General features: G+C 43.2%; 1 protein-coding gene across 3 annotated transcripts in view; it reads left to right on the top strand.

Annotated features, from left to right (window-relative positions):
- The window catches only part of TNFAIP8 (TNF alpha induced protein 8), a 120,854-nt gene that overhangs the window by 39,089 nt on the left and 54,402 nt on the right, over positions 1-27,363 (top strand). Inside the window, exon 1 of one of the 3 annotated variants that reach the window (XM_072957913.1) lies at positions 11,783-11,806. The exons of 1 other annotated variant lie outside the window; for it this stretch is intronic. Coding sequence is in view for 1 of the 2 variants with exons in the window: in XM_031673129.2 (XP_031528989.1) it covers positions 19,264-19,276 (13 nt within the window). In the remaining variant the exon portion in view is untranslated. Of the gene's footprint in view, positions 1-11,782; positions 11,807-18,876; positions 19,277-27,363 lie in introns of those variants that run through there. One more of the 3 variants, XM_031673129.2, reaches the window with a different exon arrangement.

Genomic DNA, 27,363 nt, shown 5'->3' with positions numbered 1-27,363 from the left:
TTAATATCCTCAAGTTCCATCTATATTGTCCTACATGACAGGATTTCCTTCTTTTTTTTACAGCTGAATGATTCTTATGTATATGTAATAAGGATTCCAGGAAAACTCTCTGTGGTGGAGGGAAGGAAGGATATATATATCATATTTTCTTTATCCATTTGTTCATCGTTGGACACTTGGGTTGACTATTGGAGATAATGCTACAATGACCATGGGGGTGCAAATATCTCTTCAAGATAATTTCATTTCCTTTGGATATAACCCAGAAGTGGAATTGCTGCATCATATGGTAGTTCTATTTTTAATTTTTTGAGGAACGTTTATACTGTTTTCTATAGTGGCTGTACCAATTTACATTTCCATCAGCAGTGTACAACGCTTCCCTTTTCTCCACATCCTTGTCCTTTTGATAACAGCCATTCTGACAGTTATGAGGTGATCTCTCATTGTGGTTTGATTTGCAGTTTCCTGATGATTGGTGATGTTGAACGCCTTTTCATGTACCTGTTGGCCATTTAAATATCTTCTTTGGAAATATGTCTATTCAGGTCCTTTGCCCACTTTTTAATAAGGCTATTTTTTCTATTAAGTTGTATGAGTTTCTTTTATATATATTGGGATATCAACCCCTTATCAGATATGTGGCTTGCAAATATTTTCTCCTGTTCCATAGATTGCCTTTTCATTTTGTTGATCATTTCTTTTGCTGTGCAGAAGCTTTCTAGTTTGATGTAGTCCCACTTGTTTATTTTTACTTTTGTTGCTTGCACTTTCAGTATCGTATCCATGAAATCATTACCAAGACAAGTGTCAAGTAGCTTTTTCTCCACATTTTTTTCCCCTAGGAGTTTTAAAGTTTCAAGTCTTTCATTTAAGTCTTTTGTGTTCATTTTTATGAGTGGTGTCAGAAAAGGGTCCAGTTTCATTTTTTTGCATGTAAATATCATTCTAAGTGAAGTAGGCCAGAAAGAAAAAGAAAAATGCTATATGATATTGCTTTTATGTGGAATCTAAGAAAAAGAACACAAATGAACTATGATAATTTATAACTTAGATGATTGATTTCTTGAATATGTGTAAGCACATTGCCTGTCCTTTATGACTGAATTACTACATTGTGTTGATTCTTTAAAAATATCTTTATTAAATGTTCTCAATTTAAAAAAAAAAACCTGTGGAAATCTGAAGAAGGAAGACTGCCAGGTGTACAGGAAACTTTATCTTTTGTACTCATTGGTCTATCTCTAGCACCTTAAACAATGCCTGGCACTGCTTAGTAAATTTGGGGTGGAGGAGGAGAGCACCCCAGATCCAAAGATGAGAGTGTCTCAGTAGGGTAGTTTTGCCTTAGACTTATTTTTAACATGTATATAACAAAATTTTACATATATATATATATATATATATATATATATATATTTAACATATATAAATGAATAAATGAATGCAATTAAGGATTCAAAGTGAGGAACTCAATTCAAACATGGAGGATGGGACTCTCAGTACCAGGTCACAGAGGTTGCTGTGAGCAGAGAAGAGAGTATTTTTGGGAGAGAGTGGAAGATGGTCAGACTAGAGCTCTGAGATTCATAGTGGAAAATAGTAAGGAGAATACTGGATGATAGGAACCTTCAGAGCTGTGCAGGAGAGTTGGGGCCATCAGAAAGAGGAACTATTGCAGAATTTTTACCAGAAGAGGGACAACTTGAAAGTGACATTGAAAGAAGATTTGACATCTGTAAGCAAGGTGGTTTGCAGTTATGTGAGCTGGACTGAGCCAGCTCAGAGGCACTTGCAAATCCAAGAGTGAGAAATGAAAGAGCCTTAACCAAGACAATAGAGTGTTAGGGAGAGACTCGAAAGAAGAATCAGTAAAGCATGGTGAGTGTCAGAAGTCAAAGCTGAATTCCAGGATTAACTTAAGGCAAGTTCAAAGACATGCACAGTGCCTTGTGATTCTGTCGATGGAGTCTGGAACAAAACTGGATATCACATATCTTCTCTGTATCTGGGAAATTTTCTCCTAACCCAGCATTTCTAACCCAAATCAATGAGAACTTAAAACATTTGTAGTAGGTAGAGTTCAAGTTTGGGTTCTTTTTGGAGAATCAGGGGAGGCAGCATTTTTTGGTGGTTAAGAGCAAGGGCTTTGGTGCCAGAGAGAAATGAGTCCAAGTCCTGGCTTTGCCTTGGATAAGTTTCTTAAACTGCATAAGCTTCAAAAACCCTTGTCTACCAAATGGGGACAGTAATAGCATGTCCTTTACAGTCCTGTCAGGAGCCAGGGAGATAATACATGTACAGCTGGTAGCAAAGTAATGTACACGTTGTAAGCAAGTTGCCCATTAGATTCTTCCCAGACTGGGAGAGGAATCACTGTTATGTCTGTATGCATGTGTCTACTTGCTTCTTTCCTAATTAAAGAACAGCCATCAATCTGTTACAACCCATAGGTTGCCACATGGTTGATAGGAAAGCCACAGCCAGAGACCAAGCACTTAGGGGAGCAGTGCCCTCGGGGGCGGTGCCAGGTCATTCTCTGCACAAATTGGAACTAATCCCAGAGTGTTGAACACACTAAGGCTGGTAGAGGACGCTGAGGTGTAAGGGGAGGAGGGAAGAATTTGGGCTGTTTGTGGCCGTGGAGCTTTTGTACAGGAACCAGACTTCGCTGTCAGCTCCAGGTAGGTCCCTGGTAGTGTCACCTACTGCAAGGATGAACCCGCAGAAAGAGCTTGACTTCAGTTCCCATGTGGGTTCTTTGGGTGTCTTTCCAGCCCACAGATTGTTGGCTTGTTTATTATTTTTAATGAACTCAGCATCCAAGGCCAGTTTAGTGGCGCCCATTAGAGAGATGGCAGCTCCAAAGTTTTCTTCATTGTAAAGTGGGCATTTTCACCCTGTGAGGACATAGTTCTGTTTTTGCTCTGTGTGAAGCTTGGTTTCTAAATTACCCACACTGTGGAGTATTTTAAGATGCAATGTTAAGATTCAAATCAATATGCTCTAGTTTCTGTCCAACCGAAAGGGAAAAAGAAGTTTGCAGATCAGAACTACAGTTAACCTTTTTCCGTTTCCTCTACTTTTTTCTGTTTACTGTAAAAATGTAGATTCTAATACCAAGATAAGAATACTCTCATTTGGGGGAATGTGGTGCATTTTTGTGTTCCTTTAAATTGGTTCAGTGACTTCCTTGCTATCATTGATACACTCTAGGGCAGAGATTCTCACACTTGGCTATGTATTTTACAATCTCATGGCTTCAAAAAATCCAGATGCCCAGCACCTAGCCCAAATGGATTAAATCAGAATCTCTAAGAGATGAGACTTAGAATCAGTATTTTTCAGAATTCCTCAGGTGCTTCTAATGTGTAGCCAAGAACCAGTGCTCTAGAACAATGGCTTAACCAGGAGCAATTTTGCCCCCTGTCCTCCCAACCAGGGGACATTTGGCAATGTCTGGAGACACTTTTGGTTGTCACAATTAGGGGAGGAGTGCACTACTGACATCTACTAGGTAGAAACCGGAGGTGCAGCTGAACAACCTGCAATGCACAGAACAACTCCACCATAAAGTACAATCACCAGGCTCAAAATGTCAGTAGCACTGAGGTTGAGACACAGTGCCCTAGAATGATCAGGCTTAAGAAATGAAATACCAGAGCAATGTTCCTGCCCATGGTGAGGAAATCATAGCGTGCAGAAGTTTGTATTTTTGGCCTCCTAGCAAGAGGAGGGGAGGGAAGTGGTTTAGCAAACGCCTCTGCCCCTTGAGTCTTCCATGCCTGCCATTGTGGGGGGTCTAATGATGTGGTCCTGGCCTGCCCTTGTCGCTGTTTCTGATTTTTGCACAGGCTTTCTTCCTGTGGTTCCCTAAGTTTATTACATTTGAATGGCTTGGAAGAAGACCAAAGTTAGGAAAATTAAACCCATAGAAATTAGCCAAGATAAATAATTAGTAAGTAAGTTTTTGAGTTGGTTTTTTTTATGTAAAGTTTTTTTTTTTTTAATTAGGGAGTGAACCATGTGAAAGTGATTTTTCATGGGCTAGAAGAAATCTGATTTTATGTGCTATAGTGTTTCTTTCTCTTCTTTCCTTTTGATTGGATAAGAGGAGTCCAGGAAAGGCATTTTTCGTTTTAGGGCAGTTAAGTTTTCTTTAATGTTGAGACATTCAAGAACACTTTTATAGCACGTTCTTTAACCTCTATTTATTATACTGTATAATTAATCTTATGAACTTTATCCCCCTCTACAGACACCCAGTTTTCCAGAGTGTTACATACATAAAAGATATTTGCCATAAATAAGTTTTCTGGTTACACTTGTCAAATTTAAAGTGTTTGATTGAGTGGTGAATTTTAATGTTAGATATAAATAATACTAAATTGAAAATATTCAAAACTGTTGGTGTTTCCAAAAACCTGTAAAGTGGATAGTTAAAGCTCTTGAAGTTGCTCTGAATTCATTGATCCTTATGCAAGTGGTTGAATGCCAACTTTTAAAAAAAAATTCTCCCTTTAAAGAGATTTCAGGAGATTTTAAGCAGTACCTTTAATGCTCTACATCAACCTTTTGTACTAGAATTAAATTCATGTATATGAATCTGGGGTTATGTCTACAACAGTGTTTTAGTTTTCTCTTTCCTTTTTGGGGGGATGGTGGGAACCCTTTGGCTCCAATGTAATGCAGTTTATTCATTCAGTAAATATTTCAGGGCCTACTATGTGCGTTTTGCATTAATTACTATAATGGCTTTAAAACTGTTTGAGTCTAGTTTAGTGTGATTTGAGGTACTATGCCAACACTCTTGTGTGCTGAGTCTCTTTTACACCTAGTGGTTGGAATGTTTTAAATTAAGACTTAGAAGAATAACAGCACATGTAATATTTGGCGTGAATCTCCAAACTTCTGTGTTGGAATAACATATCCTGTTTCTTCATCAAGTTGTGGCGGTGACTCCATAATCCACAGGATACTTTAATTTTAATCTAAGCCTGTTTTCTTCATAGCTGTGCTTTTAAAGTAATGTATAATTGCATTTTTTTAAGTTTCCTTTGGATATATAACCATTTAGGTTTTTCTTTTGACTTTGGAGTTTTGTTAAATGAAGTTTGCAGAAAATTAATCCAAATTTATGGTGTAGAATTTACTAAAAACCTGATTGCCATAAGAACCATTACAAAGTATGCTTAATAACAGGTGTTCTTAATAGTACATAGCTGAGATTGTCATGCTAAGTGAAGTAAGCCAGGAGAAAGAAAAATACCATATGATATCACTTATATGTGCAATCTAAAAAATGAGACAAATGAACTTATTTACAAAACAGAAACAGACTCACAGACATAGAAAACAAATTTGTGGTTATGAGGTTAGGGGAAATGGGGGAGGGGTGGAGGGATAAATTGGGAGTTTGGAATTTGCAGATGCTAGCTACTATATATAAAATAGGTAAACAGTAAAGTCCTACTGTATAGCACAGGGAACTATATTCAATACCTTGTAATAGCCTATAATGAAAAAGAATGTGAAAAGAATATATATATATATATATATATATATATATATATATATATATATATATATATAACTGAATCACTATGCTGTACACCAGAAACTAACACAACATTGCAGACTCTTTACTTTAATTTAAATAAATAAATAAATTCTAAAATAAAATTAAATTTTTAAAATAGTAAATGAGTCTGAGTGTGCATACATGGTCGATGTGTGTGTTGGGGAGAGTGGGGGCTGTTCTCTGCTGGGGTTGGGGGACGGATGGGAAGGAGAAGAAGTAAATTAGTGCTTAGGGGACTGAAATAGATCAAGCCCAAACCTTGAAGTAGAAATTGCCCTGTGCTATTCTAGTTCTTGGAAACCAGGGTTATTGTGGCTATTTGTATACGTATTGGTGTAACTTTTATTGCATAGTTTGTCTACACCTACATTAAAGAACAACTGGGTTGGTTGGTGGCCCCTGTCTAGATATTTCCCGGAATGGGGAACTGTTTGTCAAGACATGTAAAAAGAACTGATTTAGTTTGGGGAGTAGGGGAGTAACAGGATGGGGCAAGAGTTAATAGTTTTCGAATGTTTGAAAGACATAAAAGAGGGATTATGCATGTTCTGTGTATTCTGACAGCAGGGAGCCAGGGCTGGTGGATTGAAATACAGGAAAACAGACTCTGGCTTGGTTCAAGGGGTGTCTAAAGAGATCATGAACCATGGAGTAGTGAAGAGGAGAGGAGGAGGAATGAATGGAGTGAAGAGGTGTAGAGATTTCCTTCTATCGGAGGTTGTCAGGACCATGAATGGGATGGGACACGGGATTCTAGCAGGAGACTTAGAGTGGACATTGGACTAGATGGTCTTTAAGTTCCATTTCAGTCTAGCCATCCTGTGATTTTTTTAGGACACATTACCTCCTTTGAGTAATGAGAAAGGAGGACCCCTGTCATTTGAAGGGGAATTTCATCTTCATTAGTTCAGGGTCCTTGATGGCTTTGTCTCTCCAACTTCTGCAAATCCTCCTGCAACTATACCCCCTCTTCTACGACATCATTTTCTTTCTCTGTGTGGGAACATCCTCATCACCCATGCTTTTTAATCACCCATCCTAAAAAGCAAATGAAAGCAAATAATGCAAAGAAGAATGCACTCGTGCCAAAAATGTCAGCACGTTGAGACTCAGAGGGAAAAAAAAAAACAAGTGGAAAAAAAATTCCTCAATCCAAAGTAGTCTTCCAGCTCTCACCCTACTCCTTTGTTCTCAGTTCCGGTGGAACTTTCCCAATGAGGAATCTCTGCATGCGATCTCCCTTTCTCTCAGCCCTCCTCACCCTTCCACTCCTCCAAAACTGTCCCTGTCAGAGTCACCAGAGACTTCCATTTTTACGAACCTCATGACCACTTCTCCATCCTCATCCCATCAGCATCAGCAGGATCCGCATCGTTTATCCCTCCCTCCTCCTAAAACACTTTATTGACTTGGCTTCCAGGGCATCACGCCCACCTTTCCTCCTTCCACCTTAACGCCTCCTTCCAAGGGCCTCTGCATTCTCCACACCCTCTGGACAGTGGTTCTTTACCTGGCTTGGGCTGCTGGGAAAAATGGGGGAGGGGCTGGTCTCACTCAAGTCTGATTAATTCAGTCTCTGGGTGGGGAGGACTCCTGGGCATCAGATTTTAAATTTTGGTTTTGCTTGTTTGTCTTTGTTCCTGTTACCTGCACTATCACGTGGCCAGGATGGAGAACCCAGGTGATTTCATTTAGTCCCACAGAATAGATACCAAATACTAGCTAATGACTCCCAAAGTCAAGTCTGTCACACATCTCTTCTGAATTCCAGACTTGATTATTCTCTTGCCTCTTTTATTAAAGTTCCTCTAGGAACAGACACCTTGATTCCACCCCTCCCTCCTCTCCCCAAACCTCCTCCTCCCCTGGGTTTGTCCTTCTCTGTCAACACATTTGTATACTTAGCTCTCAGGCTAAAAGCATAGCCCTGCAGCATCCCACAGCTAATCCAACAGCAAGTCCTATCTATTTCTCTTCCAAATATGTATATCCCCCATCTCACCACTTCTCCGCCTACCACCATGTCTCATCTCAGTGACCTCAGTAGCCTCCTAACTCCCACTGAGCCCTTGCCTGTCCCGCTCAGCCACTTCTCATGTCATCAGAGTGGTCTTAGAAAACCCATCAGACCATGTCATTCCCTTGCTCTCATCCCTTCTGTGCCTTCCTGTCATAATCGATCAAGTCTACACTTCTTACCATGAGCTACAGTGCTCCCTTGACGAGGCCCTGGCCCAACTCTCCAACTTCACATTGGACCACACTGCCTTGCTGGTTCCTCAAACTTTCCGAGCTTGATCCGACCTCAGAGCCTTTGCACCCACCCCTCCTTCTGCCTGGAAGGCCCTTCCCCTCAGCTTGTTCCTTGGCTCTCTCCCTCACCCTTCTCAGGTTTTGCTCAGCTCTCACCCCAGGAGAAGGCCCACCCATCCATCACTCTATCTCTTTCTTCTGGTTGATTATTTTCCTTCCACAGCATTTATCTCTGCTTGACATCCTGTTTTTCTGGCTGTTTTACCAGAACTTCTGTCAGTGCTCTACCCTCAGCACTGTAAACAGTGCCATACCCAGTAGATGACCAATAAATACTTGGGACTGAACAACGGAGTGCCACTTGTGTAACCTTGTATTTGGTCACTTCTGTCGCCCTTGGCCCATTTTCCAGCCCCTGAGCTGACCATGCTGGCTATGGCCAGGATCTACTGCCAGGTTTATCTCAGAACCATCTCTCTTCTGCTGCCTCCCATTTGGCCCCTGCCTGCTCAAGATGACTCTAAAAATATCGATGGGTGGGGAAGAGATAGAGCAGCGCCTGGCATTTTGATGGTGGGTGGACAGCCACCATTCAGTCCTCTCCTTGACTGCTCAGCGCAAGTCCCTACAGCTCCAGTTTTCTCTATGCAGGCTTTTCCTTGACAATCTACCCTCCAGATTTCCTTCTTCCTTCTCTCTCTATCCCTGCTTCGTCTCCTCTGCAGGCTCCTTCCTCTTTGTCCATCCCTTAAATGCTGGTATGTCTGAGGGTGTTGTCTGGGTTCTCTGCTCTTCCTGTTCCGCCCTCTCCGTTGGTGACCCCATCCATTCCTAGGGCTTCAGATTCTCTGCATGGTAACAACTTCCATATTTGTATTTCAAGCCTAACTGAGACTTGTATGTCCAGCTGTGAAGTGTTTTCATCAGTACTTGGATATCTCACAGGCAACTCAAACTCAATGTGAAGTAAGCTGAATTTACCTTCTCTTCAAGTTTTTCCCCTAATAAATGATCCAATTGACCATCCAGAAACCCAGAAGGCATCTTCTGCTATCTCAGTCAATTGCTAATATTGTCAGTTGTCCCGTTAAATAGCTGTAGAGTCTGTACTCTCCTTGTCATAGCCTACTGCCACCCACTAAGACCAGGTCACCACCATCATCTCTTACCTGGATTCTTTCAAGGTCAGGTGACATGCCTGCTCCTACCTCCATACCAGTCTGGCGTCCTGTGCTGCTGTTGGTCTTTGTAAAATATCCACCTGAATATGTCATCATCTGCTTAAGATGCCTTATTAGAGTTTTTGATAAAGTCTAAATTTTTAACAGGGCTTGTTAAGATCCTTAATAATCTGTTCTCAAATTGACTGTGTCCCTGTTAGAATATCTTGAAAGTACCTGCCTCCCTTCCCTCCACACCCCATCCCACCTCCCCAGTACATCCTCCACACCTTGTGGCCCCCTTGTTTATTATTTACTCTAGGGGCTCCCCTGGTGCACAGTAAGGCTTCAGTAAATATCTGTTGAATGAATGTGGGAAGGCAGAAGCCCAGGATTGTCATTGTCAAGGTCCTCAAATTCTGATTTAATTTGTCTTAAAATTTTTAAGGTTCTTCCAGAGTCAAAAAATTCTGTTTTCTTGTATAGCCCTACATATATGTTTCCCTCAGCTCTGTTACTTCCAGGGGATTATTAAAAATAGAAAGAAAAGAAGTGAGATTCTTCTAGCAAATCACTTTCTGTCTGTGTTCTCCGAGTGGCCCTTGAGTGCTGAGCCTAGGAGGCTGCCAAATGGGACGTAGGAACCAAACCACTTGTGACCCAGTGGCCAGCAAGGAGGCACGCCGGCTGAATGGGCCTTGGAACTTTTTCACCTTTTCAACTTGGGCATGAGTAAGCCAAGATTCAGAATACCGGGACTTGTTGCAACTTGTCTGAACTGTTTATTAAATTTTCAAACCTGTTTGGGAAGAAGGCTCGTACAACACAGTGTGTTTGGATCTTGCGCAGTAAATCTTGTTTAAGAGAAACAGACAAAAATGTAATCACGTTTAACCTGTAATAATAGGAGTGAGAGTGTTGTGTCTCAGTTGTATTGAATCTAAAGGAGAATGATGAAATGCTTCTTCTTTGGAAGATCCAGGTTGGCTTTTCAAACTTCAGCCCCAGGGCTGGGAGCTCCTGGGTGAGGTCTCTAAGTCTCCATCCTCTCAGAACTCCTACCTCTCACTTCTCCACAAGGAGGATCCGAGGGGCCTGACAGTCAGTGCTGAGTCAGAGGGATCAGCAAGAAAGGAATGACACACTTCCTGCCCAGGAGTTCTAGGGAGTTTTTTGGTTTGTTTTTCTGTTTGCTCTGAAGTTTCTAAAAAGATAGAAGACTGCCCTGGCCAGCTCCCCATCAGCAGCCTCTTTTATTTCTGTGATCTCACAGGCTGTCTCCCCTGCTGTACCTTCTTGTTACTCACAGCTTTTTAAAAACCTTGTTTTTCCCTTTATGAAAGCATCACACGGTGCTATAGTATATTGATCAACTACAATTTAACAAAAAAGTAAAAGATGAAAAAAACAAAAGTTACTCCTTAATTTCAGCACTCAGAAAAAAACATTTTGTGGGGCGGGATAAATTGGGATTTTGGGATTTGCAGATACTGACTACTATGTATAAAATAAACAACAAGGTCCTACCGTACAGCACAGGGTACTATATTCAGTACCTTGTAATGGCCTATAATGAAAAAGAATATGAAAAAGAATATAAACAAATATGTATAACTGAATCACTGTGCTGTACACCAGAAATTAACACAACATTAAAAATTCACTATACATCAATTTTTTTAAATAATTAATTAATTTTAAAAAAAGGAAAAACATTTTCTGAATATAACCCCAGGCTTTTTTTCTGTATGCCTGTAAGTTTTTCTTTACAAAAATTATGTAGTACTTCATATGATTTTTTACTTTTACATACTGCTTTGTAGCCTTTGTGAAGAGTTCTCATGTTATTAGTTACTCTACAAAATCGTTTTTAAAGGCGATATTACATGTCATTTTATAGATGTGTTGTAATTCGCTTAACAAATCCCCCGTTTGGGTAGTTGAGCTGTTTCCGGACTTCACCATTGTCATGACGCCACACGACTCCCTTGCACTTAGCAGCTGTCCACGCTTGTCTCTGTTTCATTGGATGTGTTACTGGAAGTGGTTCAAAGGGTATGAGGAGTTTTAAGGTTTTGATCTTTATTGCTGCTTTGCCTTCCAGCCATGGTCCTGTTTTCCATTCCCAGCATGTAAGCTTCTCACTGTGCCCCGTGTGGCCCTACCTATTCTGGCCTTCGCCTGCCTCCCAGCTGCTTTTCCCTGGGCTCCCTGCTCTGTGGCCACACCAGCCCCCTTTCCGCTCCTCTCCCTGCGGCGGCCCCACTTGTCCTGTCTCAGGCTGGAACACCCGCTCTTCCCATTGCTCATTCCGCTCTTTTTCTGGCATACACCTCCGATGCCCTCTCTGCCAGAGCAGTCTCATCACAAGGCCCTGCTCATTCCCATCCCAGCACCTCTCACAGCCTGTCCTTAGTTACTCAGGTGTTTTAATCAGCTGCCATATCTTTCTCCCACTGAGTATCAGTCCACTTGTGTATCATTTCCCATCACGTACCCAACGCCTCAGTCAGCACCTGGCATGCAGTAGGTACTAGATAAATGCAGGCTGCCTTTGTTGAATGAATGAAGAAATCTCCTGTTACCTAGGAAGGTGCCATGTAATGGGATGATGAGATGCATTTAGCATTAGCCATCCCTTGGAGCAAAACAGACTCTGTTGTAAGGAAGCTTCCAAGTTGCAGAGAAAGATGGAGTAGGAGCTGGCATCTGGCTGCAGACATCATGACAGGCCTCATGGGAGCGGAGCCTTGGGAGACCGCTCATATTTTGTAGCTGATGATGGTGGAAAGGACCCCAGAGGCCAAGGAAGGTGGGTGAGCAGAGGCCCAGAAGTAGCCCAGTGCTAAGCATGGCGAGGACCACCCTAAATCTTGTGCTGACAGCGTGGACTCTGGTCCACTAGCAGCTGGGATGCATCATGCCTTCCTCGTTGGAGAGTGGCATGCTAAAGCCAGGATGTGGAAGCACTTGTTAAACTCAGTTCTAGGCACAGATGGTGATGTGATGGCGATGGAGCTGTGCTTTAGGAAGATGTGCCATGAGGGCAACTGAGTGAAAGGAGCAGGACGTTCAGGCCTGCAGACGCACCTGAAGTAGACTGGGCAAAGGGGCTGGGATGAGGGCAAGGTGGCAGACGTGCCCGGAGGTGGGGAAACTTGAGAGCCGGTGGCTGGCAGGGGAAATGAGGTCCCCAAGGACACTGATGTTCAAGTCTGAATGGCTGAGGGGAAGGTGAGATACGGAGCCCAAGAAAAGAAGCTGTTGTGGGTAAGGGAGCATAGGAGTTTAGTTTCCGCCCATCCCTGTGATGTACTTGTGAGCATTTTCTAGATTAAACTTGCTCACATGCCCTCCTTCATCCTGAAAGGCTTTGGGTGACAAGAGGATGGAGGAGGGAAGATAGAAATATACCACAGAATAGGACACTCCGGGCTCCTGGGGCCCCTCATCGTCTTTAGGAGCAGGACTGCTTAGTGGGAAGGGAAAATGGGGCTCAGACATCTCTCCAGGGGATGAGAGGTAGGTATGCTGGCAACATCTGCTCCTTGGTCACCAAGTGGAAGAAACTTGTCTGATGTCAGCTTGTCATTCAGTAAATTTGTTCAGTTGTTAGACTGAGGAGGATGGAGCAGAAGACAAATGCTGATTGTTGGGTGCCTGAGTGTGGGGGCTCTGGGTCCACATATGACTTGGTGACACATTATCCTTCCGCTGCAAGTGGTCAAAACTGATGTCGGTGTTTCCTGGGGCAAAAGTCAAAGAGCAACTTTACTCAGTACATGCTGTAATTTCTGATAGCTCTCTAAATTAAAATGTTTCTGAAAGCTTTTTTTTTTATTTAAGTTTCAAAATAGCCACATGGATAAAACTACATAATGACAGCTCTCTGTCCCCTAAAGGGGAATGGAGGGCAGGCTTTCACGGCCTCTGAAAGTTGTCTTCTCAGGGAAACACCTGCTGTTACCTTGAGAGTGAAGGGTTTAATCAAATTAAATCCAAATGAGAATGGGAGAGGCACAGATGGAAAGACAGCAGACCTTGGTGAATGAGAGACCATCCAAACCAAGAGAGGAATCAGTGATGACCGGGTAACAGGGTGATGATCGGATCCAGAGAGGTTACAACAGAGAGGAAAATGATCAGGTTTGGCGACGGAGGCAGGATGAGGAATTTGACTTGGGAAATGTCATATGTTGCGCATTAACTAGAAATTCTAGAGATTTATAGAGGAATTTACTCTACAATTGGAGCGTTTTTCTTGGCAAATTTAGAGTTTAATCAGGTTAGTATTTTATTACAAGGGATCATGTTCAGCTTTACACGAAAGTTTGCGATGGAAGAATGCTATAAAATGTCAGGACTCTGTTTATATTCAGCTCTGCAGAACGTAAACCACCTTCAAGTGCCAGCGTATTTGTTGCAATAAGCGCTCAGTGTTTCTTTGCTTTGTTAAGGCTGATTTAGTGTTTTCAGTGGTGGTGCAAGCGTGAGGAGAGATTTGAGCCTGCATCATAGGAAGACAGACATAAACGCTCATTCTGGAGTCCTAGCCTCTGGCTCTTGCCACAGCTGTGCTGCTAGCTGCTAACCAGCTCCCGGTTATTTAGTTAGTTATTCGTTTTTTTGTTTGTTTGCTTCTGAGTAACATATTATAAAATGTATACTTCAAAAATAGAAACACTATGTGATAGAAAAGTCTGCCTTCCTGCTTTTATGCAGCCCATCTAGCGGGAGGCTGTGAATGGCAGTCAGCGTGACGATGGACTTGACCGCTCTCCCCTCAGCCCCAAGCAGCTCCTGTTCACTGAGCTGAACTCCCTGCTCTGCCTGACCTTGAAAGGTGGGTGGCCAGGTGTTCTTTTTATTTTCCAGACAGTCCCCTGTTTGTGCTTGCTGTCTGGTGAACCAAGGACACTTTTGTGATAGGATATGAAGGGGAAAAAAGCCAGAGAGAAGGGTAGAGCTCAGTGGTGGAGCACGTGCTTAGCATGCACAATGTCCTGGGTCCAATCCCCCCATACCTCCATTAATAAAATAAAATAAAAATTTTTTTAAAAGAGAGAGATAAAAAGCCAACAGGTTTGGAATAAGAGATACCTTCATATTTTGGCACTACACTGAGCAGGTGTGTTAAACTTACAGAGCTCGGTTTCCCCGCCTGCCACCTGGGGATGATGGTGCCCACCTCCCAGAGTTTCGATGAGGACTGAGTGAACTTAGGGAAGTCATCATGCACCCTGCTCGGCTTCTAGTGGGTACTCAGCCTGTGGGATATCCCCACCCTCGCCCAGACATGAACCACGCACTCCTCTGCTGGCACAGGGTCTCTTGTGGAGAGAGGGCGAGTCTGACTGTCACTGTCTCTCTGATTACACCTGGGAGATGCTTCTGGAGCAACTTACTAACCTCAGGCACTGAGTCTCCTAGAATAATCCCCCTTAGTCTGCCTTTCTTTGTGTTTTGCCAATCACTCCCTCCTCCATGAAGAAGAGCTGAAGGACAGAGAGAAGCAAGTTGAATCAAGGAGGAGGCTTTGGTTGGGGCTCTGGTTTTAGGGAGGCCACTGAAAGCACTGAGGTGGCTGGGAGAAGGCCAAAGAGTAGGGTCTGGAGGTGGCTGATGAGGGGACGGGAGGATTAAGCAGAAAGAAAGCAGCACTGCTCTTGGCAGCCCCGACTCATGCCCTAGAGACTCGGGAGCACCTTGAGAAGGCCAAAGAGCAAAGATCAAGGTGCTCTGCAGACATTTCCTGTTCTGTCCCCAGCCTGTAGAGTTAGTTGAAATAAACAATTGAAGGCACACATTTTCTTGCAGTCGTAAATTACGTTATCCTTTTGGTGGTTTTGTTAAATGTGCTGCAGATAAGGCTGTGGGAGGCTGTAGAGGAAATTTCGTTTTTCTTGGGGGATGTAATAAGCAGTCAGTGAAACTAGGCCAGAGGGAGAGCACGTGTTCTGGAGTACGTCCTGGGCCCCATGGCTTCGATCTTGGGGCTTCTCTTCTCAGCCCTGCCCTGTCTTGCCGGGCCCTGTTGAATATGCTCCTTAACTTCTTTGGAAATTGCCACCCACTCTCCCTGGGTGTGGGGACAGTGAAATGACTGATGTGATAGTGCCTGGCTCTGAGATGCGTAGATAAACGTGGAAAGCGTGTATGCTCAGGAGGAGGCTCTGGTATTCTAAGAGCCGCCGTCATGTGGGGACAGAGAGATGGAGAGGAAATACCAGATAAGATGCACCCCGACTTCCCTAAAGATGGCTTATTTAGTGTCACCACGAAGCTCCAAGTGCCTCCGTCACCAGCAGTGCCAGTTGCACTCCCAGGGGCAGGGGGCCGGGGGTGCTGGCGTGTTGAACGGTATCTTGCTTCAGCTGCAGAGCTGAGCTCACCAGAGAGAGAGAGAGAGCTTTGTGCAGTCCTGAGCACCAGTCGCCTTAACACAGTGAGCTCTGGACATATTCCTCGACCACTGGGCCATCACATGGGGTTTCCAGGACTAGAAATCCCAGCTGCCTCCTCTCTCCCTGCTTCAAAGCACGGGTGATGCATCTGCACTGGGCAGCCGTCAGAAGTGTTCATCTGTGAATCTGCTGAGAATGTCCTAATTGCGAATCCTAGGGAAGCATGAGAGAGCTGTATTCCTATTTATAAAAGGAACTAAAACAAGTTACATACATTGTTATATAAGGCTCTACTGTTAATTTTGACTGCTTCCCAGTCTCCCGGGTCTTTAGCCTCTGTCTGTGATTCTTCCTTCTTCCCAAATGAAGTTCTAGATGAGCAGAATTTAAAATGACAGCTGCAGGGACTGCTTTAAATGGCAAACTTTGGAGAGCTCTGACCACGTAAGACCTGGGCATTCTGATCTCAAGTAAGAGAGGAGTGGGGGGGGGGATGCCTGAGGAAATGACCTCCTGCCTGATTTGTAGCCCATCCGGACGTGTTCCTCTTTATTCTCCCGTGGGTGGAGTGCCCTCTCCAGAATCAGGATTGGTCTTCCTGGGTGTGGAGGTGCCCAGCTGATACATGAGTCTCTAACACTTGCAGCCTTCACTGCCCTTGCCTGGTGTCAGGGCCGGATCGCTGCCTCCCTGATTATGCCTGGATCACGTGTGAGGGCTGTGCTGCCACGCTGGCAGGTGTTTTTATGTGATGCTGTAAACTCTTCCTCCTGCCTTCCCTTCCCACAGCTTCCCTTTGCTGCTTCATACTCTCTCTGCAGGAGTGGACAGAGTGGTTACTGGTGGCCACCTACTCATGCAGCTGCCCCCAAGGCCACATTTTAATGAAATGTGAGAGACCAGTTCCTCTGTTGAGATATAGCATTTCTGCTCTTTAAAAAAATTTTTTTTATTGATGTATAGTTGATTTATAATGTGTTAATTTCTGGTGTACAGCATAGGGATTCATTTATACATATATATGTATAATATATTCATATATATTCATGTATACAATATATACATACATAATGTGTATACTATATGTTTAAAGGAATATACATTTCCTTTTCATATATATATTTCATATATATATTCCTTTTCATATTTTCTTCATTATAGGCCATTATGTGGTTTTGAATATAGGTCCCTGTGCTATATAGTTGGACCTTGTTGTTTACCTATTTTATACATGTTAGTATCTACAAGTCCTGAACTCCCAATTTTTCCCTCCCCATCTCCTCCTTTCCCCCCTGGTAAACATAAGTTTGTTTTCTATGTCTGTGACTCTATCTCTGAGCGTTTCTGCTCTTTACATTTTATTACTTCTCCTTGGAATTGCCACTGCATCAGGGTTTGGGAAATCTGTATGATTTCAAATCCTGCACTTCTGGGAGGAGTTTTCTCTTGGCATTTTCTTTGACTGTTAGTCCCTGACAAAGTTGTCATAGCATCAAGAGGTCAGTCAGAATTTGAGGAGAGCAGTTTGGTTGCAGCCACTGTGGAAAACAGTACGGAGATTCCTCAAAAGACTAGGAATAGACTTACCACATGACTCAGGAATCCTGCTCCTGGACATATATCCAGAAGGAACCCTACTTCAGGATGACACCTGCGCCCCAATGTTCATAGCGGCACTATTTACAATAGCCAAGACATGGAAACAGCCTAAATGTCCATCAGCAGGGACTGGATAAAGAAGATGTGGTATATTTATACAAGAGAATACTACTCAGCCATAAAAACCAACAACGCCATTTGCAGCAATATGGATGCTCCTGGAGAATGTCATTCTAAGTGAAGTAAGCCGGAAAGAGAAAGAAAAATACCATATGAGATCACTCACATGTGGAATCTAAAAAAAAAAAAAAAAACACAAACAAAGCATAAATACAAAACAGAAATAGACTCATAGATATAGAATACAAACTTGTGGTTGCCAAGGGGATAGAGGGTGGGAAGGGATAGACTGGAATTTCAAAACTGTAGAATAGATAAACAAGATTATACTGTATAGCACAGGGAAATATATAGACAATCTTACGGTAGCTCACAGAGAAAAAAATGTGACAATGAATATATATATGTTCATGTGTAACTGAAAAATTGTGCTCTACACTGGAATTTGACACAACATTGTAAAATGATTATAAATAAATAAAAAAATGTTTTAAAAAAAGAATTTGAGGAGATAACACAATGGAACACAAAAGGATGGTTTCTAAGGTATAGACATCAAACCTCTGTGAGTTACTCGCATGATCATGTAGACTAGAGAAAATAAGAAATGTGTGATATATTTGTCAGTTGGTATTTATTTGGTATTTCTTTCAGCCACTTACCTAAATTAGTAGTAGGCATTTGATTTTAATTCAGGTCAACAATACTTATTGCTATTCAAGTGCTTGCTAGGCATCAGGCAGTATGTTATTTGCTTCCCATGGTTCTCTACATCTTGATGGCAGTTCTATAAGGTAGGTGATGCTCTTCTCCTCTAACAGAACAGAATTGTTCAGAGAGGTGAAGTAACTTGCAAGTCTACAAAGCAAAGTCTACAAAACCAAGTCTACAAAATTCCGGCAGCATGGCTGGAATTTGAATCAGGACTAGCAGATTCCAGAGCATTTGTCCATTGTATTCCACATGGTATCTTTTTTGCTGAGTACCTAGTAGGCACAATGCAGTGTTATTATTACAGAAGATAAAAATGAAGTCGAGAAACTTACCACATAGTCTGGGATAAGCTAGATAGGCCACCAAAGATAACATAAGGACAACTATGACAGGTACTCAGGAAGTGTTACCAAGGAGGCTCAATCATTTGCCGTGGGGGTTAAAGGAAGAGGCTGAGATGCTAACACCTGATTGGGATCCTCTGGAAGAGGATTCACTGAGGTGGTGCACTTGTAGTGGGCTTTGTGGGACTGGCGGAACCTTGCCTGGTGGAGATGGATAAGGGAAAGATTTGTGGGTGGTGACAACTGTCAAATCCCCAGGCAAATAAATAAGCTTCTAAAAAGACTGAGAGTGGATGTATGCATGTATCTCTACATATGTACATGTGTGTATTGAGTGTGCCTGGATGTAGTCATGTGTCCATTCTTTATAAAAACCTTACGTTCTCTTCAAAAGCAAAAGAATAATGATTTTAAGTAGCAATGTTGCCCAAACTTTGTTCTCTTGTTCTCCTGAGAACAAGAACACCTTTAAGCAATACTTACTATTAATAGACATTCATGTTTATACTGGCCAGGTAGGAATGAGTTGTGTGTGTGTAAATTTTTTTTTAAATTTTATTCAGGCATCTGTGATTAGGGCTGCTCCCTTTTTTTTTTTTTTTTTTGAAGTATCTGTTACTCTTTTCTAGCATGTTGAAACATTAGACTTCCTGTTTCTGTTTGATTTTGAAAATATCTCCTGTTCACCTATCACAGGTAATCCCTGTGTTTCTGTGCGGCTGTAGTTCAAGTGCAGGCAGCAACCAGTCCGTCCCCGCTGTGGACGTGGAGACCTCTCTGGATTCACAATTAAAGGCTACAATAATGCGTTCCACTATAGGTGACGAAACCCAGCTCCCAGAATAACAAGCAAGACAACTTTTAAAGTGACTGCTGGTGACCAGTGTCGTCTGTGCGTTTGTTTGGTGAGCTTATAGCTGATTTTTCGAAAGGACGGCACAGATTCTTTTGAATTATTCTCGAGGAGGGCTGACTCTCCCTGGCGCGATGTGGATGACATAGGATACAACATCAACAGGGAGGCTGTGTATGTTCCTCTGGTCTGTGTGACTCTTCCGAGACGGTGAAACTGATAGATACGGGGGAAAATGCTGAAACTAGGTGAGTTAAAATTACCCTGAGACTCACTTGGTTGTAACAGCTTTGTCGGAATCTGGTGGAATATTCAGATGACTAAGCACCATGGTGTCACTGTCTACAGGGAAATAACCTTTGGTCACGGCTTTAAAGTGGTTGTGTTCCATAAATCACTGCTTTTCCTTTGCTGTGACTCTCAGTGTGGAGAACGCGTGTTCAGCTGAGAGAGGTTGGAGTACTGTGGGTGGAAAAAATGGCATCTGAAGTTTGCGTGTAGACAATTTCATTAGTAAACGAAGGATTGAGATGTTTCAGAAATGGGGCTCTGAAATGATTGATAACTTTTTTGCTTGCAGTTTTTCCTTCTTAGAATTTCTGTGTGCTCATCAACTCTCAGACGTCTCTCGTTCCCAGTGGTCTAGTAATGGCGGTAACACCTCGTGGAGACTTGCAAAGCCAGGGTGTTTATTTCTATTCTCCCATCACGTAAATGCTTGTCAGAACATCGCCTCTACCATTTCTCCTAACAGCCAGTAAGCAGTTTGACCCCATACTTAAGGGTTTTTGTGCTTTTAAAATACACCTTAGGCTTGTTTTCAGCCTTACTTAATGCTTCTACAAGTAGACAATTTTATTTTTAAGGTAAAATGGAAAAGTTTTCAAGGATTGAAATAAAGAAAGCATTTAAAATAGCCTTTAAAGGAGGGGAGGGTGTAGCTCAGTGGTAGAGTGCCCACTTAGCATGCACGAGGTCCTGGTTCAATCCCCAGTACCTCGATTAAATAAACAAACAAACCTAGTTATCTCCCCCCAAAATTAAAAAACAATAAATAGCCCATAAAGTTATATTTGTATTTAACACTTTTGCTCAAGTCTGTAGATAGTATTTGTTGAGGTTTATCTAAAATTTTTATGCTCACAAGACTTTTGGGACCTTAAATGGAATGCAAAAAGGAACTTGAAATTAGAAAACATAGATGAGTGTTAATATATGTAGTTTCTTGGCCCATGGGTTGAACCCCTGGCAGCCAGTGCTGTTTCGTAGCGCTGTGACAGCCTCTGTTGTATGGTATGTGGTTACCTGCACATCATTTATATAAAAACGTACATTTGCCTACCAGATGCCCAGAGCTGTACATATGATTCTCTGTCAACTTTCTTTCTATTTGTATATAGGCACAGTCTGTATGATATATAAAAATGGCTACGTGTCTGTGACTGTGTATCATGGTGTATATACAGTTGGGATCAGAGCCAGGCTTGGTTGCAGGAGTTTTGTGGGAGAAGTGAGTTTGGGGTAGAGTTCTACGGGAAGGTGGGTGTAAATAACGTGCTTTGGCAGAAAGAAGCATACATAAAGCTTCCAAGGCTGGAGAGATTAAGTTAAATGCATTCATGAGTGGGCATAAACCATTCAAGAGCAAACTGTAAATTATTAGTTGAAAATAGCGAGGCTGGAAGTGAAGAGGAGTCAAGGCGATAAGTGTAGCAGGCAATGGGAGGGGTGCTGCGGCGGGGGCTGGGGGGCATCTGTTCTCTGTGCTGCTAGTAAACTTCAGCCTTGGATATGAGCATACCCAGACCACGTTGCCACCTAGTGGAACCAGCTGAAATGCACTGGGAGCATCACCGCCTCTTCTCACTGCAGGTGAGATGAACAGTGCGGTCTCTTGGCAGTAGAGCTTGCTTCTCTTTCCCCTGGGGATTTTAGATGAAGAGTTAGAGAAAGGAGATGGATTTAGAAAATGGAGCTGAGTACCAATATAAAGAATTTCCCCATAGACCACATTTGGAGGCTGTGATCTTTCTGAGAGTGTAGGGTGTATGTGGCCCTTCAGCTCAGAGCGTGGAGCATAAGGAAGCAGCCCTGAGAGGACCTGCGGCAGAGTGAAAGCACACCACAGATGTCTCGGGGCGGGCTTGTTGTTCCATGTGGTTATAGAGTCCATCCTGTACAGAAGTGGCAGAGGAGAGTCCTCCGACCGTAGACAATGCAGCCCACAAACCTCAGAGCTGGAAGACATGGGAGAGAGCTGTACTCCTGCCCTCCCTTTCACTCATCAGTGTGTGCATCCATTCCACACAACTTACTGAACTCCTCCTCTGTGTCAGGGACTCCCCCAGGTACAGGGATATGCCAGTGAATAAAGCAGAGAGAACTCCCTGCCCTTGGAGAGCAGACATTCTACTGGGGGAGACAGGCAATAAAGAAATAAGTAAAATATACAGCAGGTGAGATACTATTGAGTGCTAAGTAGGAAAAAAACTGTTTTAAGTTGAATAGGAGGATGAAAATTGTGTGTGTGTGTGTATGTGTGTGTGGGGGATTTGCAATGTGTATCTTCACAGAGAATGTGATATTAGACTCACTTGAAAGATGTGAGGAAGCCACACCTGTGAGTGTCCTGGATCAGAACATTCCAGGCAGAGGGCAAGCAGATGTCAAGGTCCCGAGATGGGAGTGAGCATGGTGTTCCAGAAACAGCCACAGTGCTGATGAGAAAGAGGATGGAGGATGAGCTGGAGACTTGGTGAGAGGCCCGATTAGGGGATAGGTTTTGGACAGTTATAATGAATCTGGCTTACATGGGGCACAAGAGGAGAAGCTGTTTGATCTAGTCTAATCATCTCATTTTACAGATGAAATTTAGGACAGAGAAATCAAGTCAGGTGTCCGTGGTTATTCAGCATCTCAGTGCCAGAGCCTGGAAGGGAACCTGCCTCCTAACACCTCCCCACCCCCTGCCTGCCCAGCTGGGATGCAAACCACATGTTGGCCCAGACATCCAAGTGCAGTGGTCCAAGGGGAAGCCACATGCTGTGGGCTCCTCCAGCAGCGGTTTCAGCAGGGTTCATCTTGGTTGTTTCCCCAGTGTGTCCTCCCCACCTAGAGAGGCCTCATGTCAAACACAAGGATCAGACTTCTTGTCTCAGAGGAGTCTTCTGCCAAAAATGCCTTCCTCTGTTTGAGTATGGCAAAAAATCCTTTGGGTTTTGCCAGTGGTTAAACCCAAGAGCCTGCCATCTCTTAAAGCTACCCTACATTCATTTCTAAGTTAATTGGAATATAGTTAAATGATTTCTGTAGCCCCAAGTGTTTGATCACAGCTCTCAGTATCATACCTCACCATGAAAGTTGTAAGGTTGAATATTTCATATTACTTAAAATGAATTTGAAAACAGGATTACCTGGTGAGGAGAGAGCGATTGGTTATTATCCAAGACAGCTTAACTTGGATAATGTTGGCCCTACGTTTTTTGCCTTCTTGCTTTACCATGAGCCCGTTCCAGCTTTTTTCCCCTTCCATCTCCTTTAGCTCCTATGACAGTTGTCCTCTGGACACAGGCCAAATCCTTGAATCTCACTTTCTGATGAGGATGAGACCAGTGCTAAGGAGAGAGGAGAGTGACTGTGCCTGCATCAGCCGTCTCCTTTAATCACCCGTGGCCTGTACCTTGAGGAGAAAAGAACGTGAGGTCTTTGTACAAGGTCGTCCCATCTTGTGGGGGAAACTAACTCATCCCTGACTCTCTTGCCCCTTCTTTCCTTTCCTCCTAAAGCAGAGCTGCCACCAGAGGTAATGAGAAATTCACATCATCGCCTTATTTTCCATTTACATTTGTTTGCATAGTACTTTGTCACTCACTATCACTCTCTCTCTCTTTTTTCTGCCAAACAAGGTAATTTCGTATGTTCATTTGTGTGGTCTGTCTGTAAATGAGCTCTGAAATCCCATTACCATTGGGATTGCATTCTTTGGAATCCTTTCAGTAAAGTTCTTTGTCTCCCTGGGAGCCTGAAGGCACAGACCCCTGTGGTCCTTTGGTTCTTGGTCTTTACGAGAGTAAGTGTGTTCCTGGGGGAGCTCTTTGGAGCTGGCTTTGGTGAGAACCTGAGAAGGAGTACTTGCTGGAGGAAATTCCATTATGAAAACTCAAGATAACAAAGCAAATGCAGTGATGCAGGTGTTTTTGCGGGTGCTGCTAGGAGCAATAAGCAGGCCTTAACAAAACTTGGCAAGAAACATTTCTAGCTAAGAACAGATATTTGCTGTATGTGGGTGACAGAGAATGAGAGTGCTCCTTTAAAGACCTCCAAAAACAGCCTGATTAAAAATGTAGCTAAGCGTGGGTGGAGGTATAACTCAGTGGTATAGTGTATGCGTACACAAGGTCCTGGGTTCAATCCCCAGTACCTCTATAAAAAATTTTTTAAGCATTAAAATTTCTTTAAAAAGAAAAAAAAAATACCTAGCTGATTTCTCCAGCTTTCAGAAGGTCCTTCTGTTGGAATTCAGTGTTTCACCTCTAAGACTGCAGTGGAAGTAGAGAAATGCGATTAGCTGTGTGCTGTGTGTTTTTAACAAGCAGCCCCAAGTGGACTTTGAGCACATCCCAAGGCAAAATTCTGGCCTGACCTGAATAGGTCTGTGCTTTCCATTGTTGATCTGCCCCTTCTCCGCTAACTTAACACCTTCTTACCCCTCAGTGAATGTGTCCCTGAGCTTCTCACCACACCTTTGGTTCCTGGGAGATATCCTGGGGCAGGCCAGACCTGGCTCCTGGCTCCTGCTTCCAAATTAAGATCTGGAGCTTTTATACACACACCATCCCTGCTCCTTGTCCCTCCTTACAAGTCTTGCCCTTTCAGTCCCCGTCAAGACAACAGCCACCCATCTGGGGCAAGGGTGGCCTCACAGAAATTCCATCAAGTAGGCCATCAGGGATGCCTGGGCAGCAGCACGCTGGAAGTGTAGGAGCACGCTCCGGGACCGGGTCCTACCTCTCGGGCTCTCCTCCCTGTCTGTGTCTCTAAGGTTTCTCAGCACCCCCCCCTAACCCCAGGGGGTTGCTCTCAGCAGACAGACAAGACTTGGCCCTGTGGGAGAGGGGGCTTCCAGCCTGTGCTGGAATGTGAAGACTTTGAAGCTGCACATAAATAAACAAAATAGGACAGTTGATCTTAAGGAATTTTGTTTAGTTTACTATAGACAGGACCTCCAGGAGAATGGCTGTCTAGGGCAGGGGAAGGGGGTGGGGCATTCAGAGGGCTCTTGGTGGAGTGAAAGGCAGGGTAATACAAAGAAAACACCCCTTTGTGATAAGTACATTAGACTAGAAGAGATGCCAGTTCATCTTTGTAGATGAAATCTGTGGCTGGGGTATAGGATTCCAGATTCCTGAGCCTTGTTCCCAACCAGCCAGTATTCCCTGCCTCATCCCTGAGGGAGGAATCCCTCTGTTGTCAGTGGGTGTTGACCTAAACCTTAGTGATGACCTCGAGTGAACTAGGCTGCCCATGTGGGTCACAGAAATCAAATCCAGGAACACTGGGCTAGGCTGCAGAAGGACGCGGAGGCTGTCCCAAGGGGCTGCTCGCAGAGAAGACGTCTCCACAGTGGAGATCTCATAGATCTGCATTCTCGTCCCTCTTAAAACACTTGTGTGATGAGCCTTTGGACTTGTCATATCAGCTTACTGGACCTAACTTCTCATTTGTGAACAAGTGTGAGAAATGAGGAGATTCAGAGGACCTCAAAAGCTTCCTTAGAGTACCAGCTTTCTGATTCTTAGCTTCTATGGATAGTGTGATAGGAAGTGTCACATGGAACTGAGATATGGTTAGGGGTGGGGACTTAAAGCCTCCTTGCCAACACTTACGGGCAGACAGGTGATGACCCAGTTTCTGTATCGTGTGCGATAAATGTTTTAAATAGCCATCAAGTGGCTGGACTGGTGGAGCGCTGGGTGTGAACTGCTCCAAGCTGAGTGTTGTCAGTTGGATACCACAGATACTGCGGTATGAGCACGGCTCACTGAACAGAGGGGTTGCTTCCTTTGCCAAGCCAGGCTTGGATTTTGGCTGCCAGGCTTGTGTTCTGTGACATCCAGATGTCAGGGATCTTGTGGGAGCAGTGAGATCAGATGGTGATTTGTGGCAGATGCCCCTGTTAAACAGTGGTTTCAAAGCCATGGTCATGTAGCTTATCCTGGAACAGCAAGCTCCACCAGTGTTTTTGGTCTCCCGTTTTGTTAAGCTTCTGATTGCAAGTTGTGTTGTACCTTGTGGTTTATTGTGTTTTTAGTGATCCTACCACCCTGTAACCCTCACGTGCTCTGCTCTGAAACATCAATGCTGGAGCTCTACCTTGTAGGAGAGGTTTTTTTTTTAACAACAGACTGTATAAACCAGTGGTCCTAAGCGCAAATGTCTACAGGAACCAGGCAAGAAAGATGAATGTGTAAATAGTGCTTTATATGAGCAGTTGGAAGTCTTGAGGCCTGTGGCAAACTTGCATTTAGTTCCCATCTAAAGGGTTTGAAGTTCAGGTGAAAATGTAAAACTTCTCTGGCCCAAGAAGACTCTGAGCTAGATTCAGTCCTAAGGCTGCCAGTTTGTGATTCTTGGGCTATAAGCCAGCTAACTTCAGCTATCATTGGTATGTTTGCTTAGCTTTAGAGATGCCAGCTTTTTTGGATGTGAGCCTTCTGTATTTTTGTTTTTATAATGGATTTTAGCTTTTTACCTTAGATTAGAGGACTAGCTGCCATTGGTAGAAGTGGGCCAGCATAATCTTTATCTGCAAATTGCAAATACTTCAAAAGACATTATGTCCTCAAAGAAAATGAATTTTTTGAGACCTAAACAGACTTTCTTTGATGAAGACATACAGATGACCAATAGGCACATGAGAAGATGCTCAGTGTCACTAATTACCAGAGAAATGCAAATCAAAACTACAGTGAGGTATCACCTCACACCAGTAAGAATGGCCATCACTCAAAAGTCTACAAACGATAAATGCTGGAGAGGCTGTGGAGAAAAGGGAACCCTCCTACACTCTTGGTGGACTTGTAATTTGGTGCAGCCAGAATGGAAAACAGTATGGAAATTCCTTAAAAAACTAAAAATAGAGTATCCCACTCCTGGGCATATATCTGGAGAAACCTCCAATTTGTGAAGATACATAAACCCCAATGTTCCTAGCCCCATTATTTACAATAGCCAAGACATAGAAGCAACCTACGTCCACTGACAGTTGAATGGATAAGTGGTGGTATACACACACACGCACGCACGCATACACACAATGGAATACTACTCAGCCACAAAAAGAATGAAATAATGCCATTTGTAGCAACATGGATGGATCTAGAGATTATCAGATTAAATGAAGTAAGTCAGACAGAGAAAGACAAACATTGTATGATATCACTTATATGTGGAACCAAAAAAAAATGACACAAATGAGCTTAAGTACAAAACAGGCATAGAAAACAAATTTATGGTTACCAAAGGGGAAGGAGTGGGGGAGGGATAAATTGGGAATTTGGGATTAGCAGATACACACTATTATACACAGAATAAACAATAAGGTCCTACTGCATGGCACAGGGAACTATATTCAATAACTTGTAGTAACCTATAATGAAAAAGATCATATATATGTATTATAACTGAATCACTATGCTGTATATCAGAATCTAACACAACATTGTAAATCAACTATGCTTCAATTAAAAAAAATCATTTCTTTGGTTCCGTATCCTTTGGAGGCTGATCCACTTAGAGAAACAAAGATGGAAATCTCGATCAATACTGTACTGAGTATTTTACACCATTAGAAGAATTAACATCACTGAAGATAAAGAACCCCAAGCATTTGAGACTCACACACCTGCCTGGCAAGCTGTCTCCTGGGTTTATTTACTCTTCTTTGGCTTTTCCTGGTGTTGGGCAGGCTTGGGGTCAGTAAGCAGGGTGGATTGGGAGTGGGATAAGCTGGCGTTTACTCCTTCCCCACCCCTCCAGCCCTCCACGTCTCCACCTCTCCAGCCCTCCACCCTCCCATACTCTTAACTTCTGCATTCCTGCTTCCACCTGGGATGCCCTATGAAGCAACAAAGAAATCAGTGAATTCATCTACTCTTAGATCTTAGTCATCCATAGGCCTTTCCTCCAAGGGACGCCTGTATTTTGAAAAGAATCTGATGGTAGAACAGAAAATAAGGCAATGTTTAGCTCAAAGTACCGTCTCTCTAATGAGAGCATTTCCTGTAGTGCTAAGAGGATAATTTCAGGCTTGGGAGCCTCCCAGGCGCCTCACAGA

Source organism: Vicugna pacos, chromosome 3 (genome assembly GCF_048564905.1).
Source record: "Vicugna pacos chromosome 3, VicPac4, whole genome shotgun sequence".
In the NCBI taxonomy this organism is placed as follows: domain Eukaryota; kingdom Metazoa; phylum Chordata; class Mammalia; order Artiodactyla; family Camelidae; genus Vicugna; species Vicugna pacos.
The sequence above is the reverse complement of the archived record's forward strand: the minus strand, read 5'-3'. Positions and strand labels throughout refer to the sequence as shown.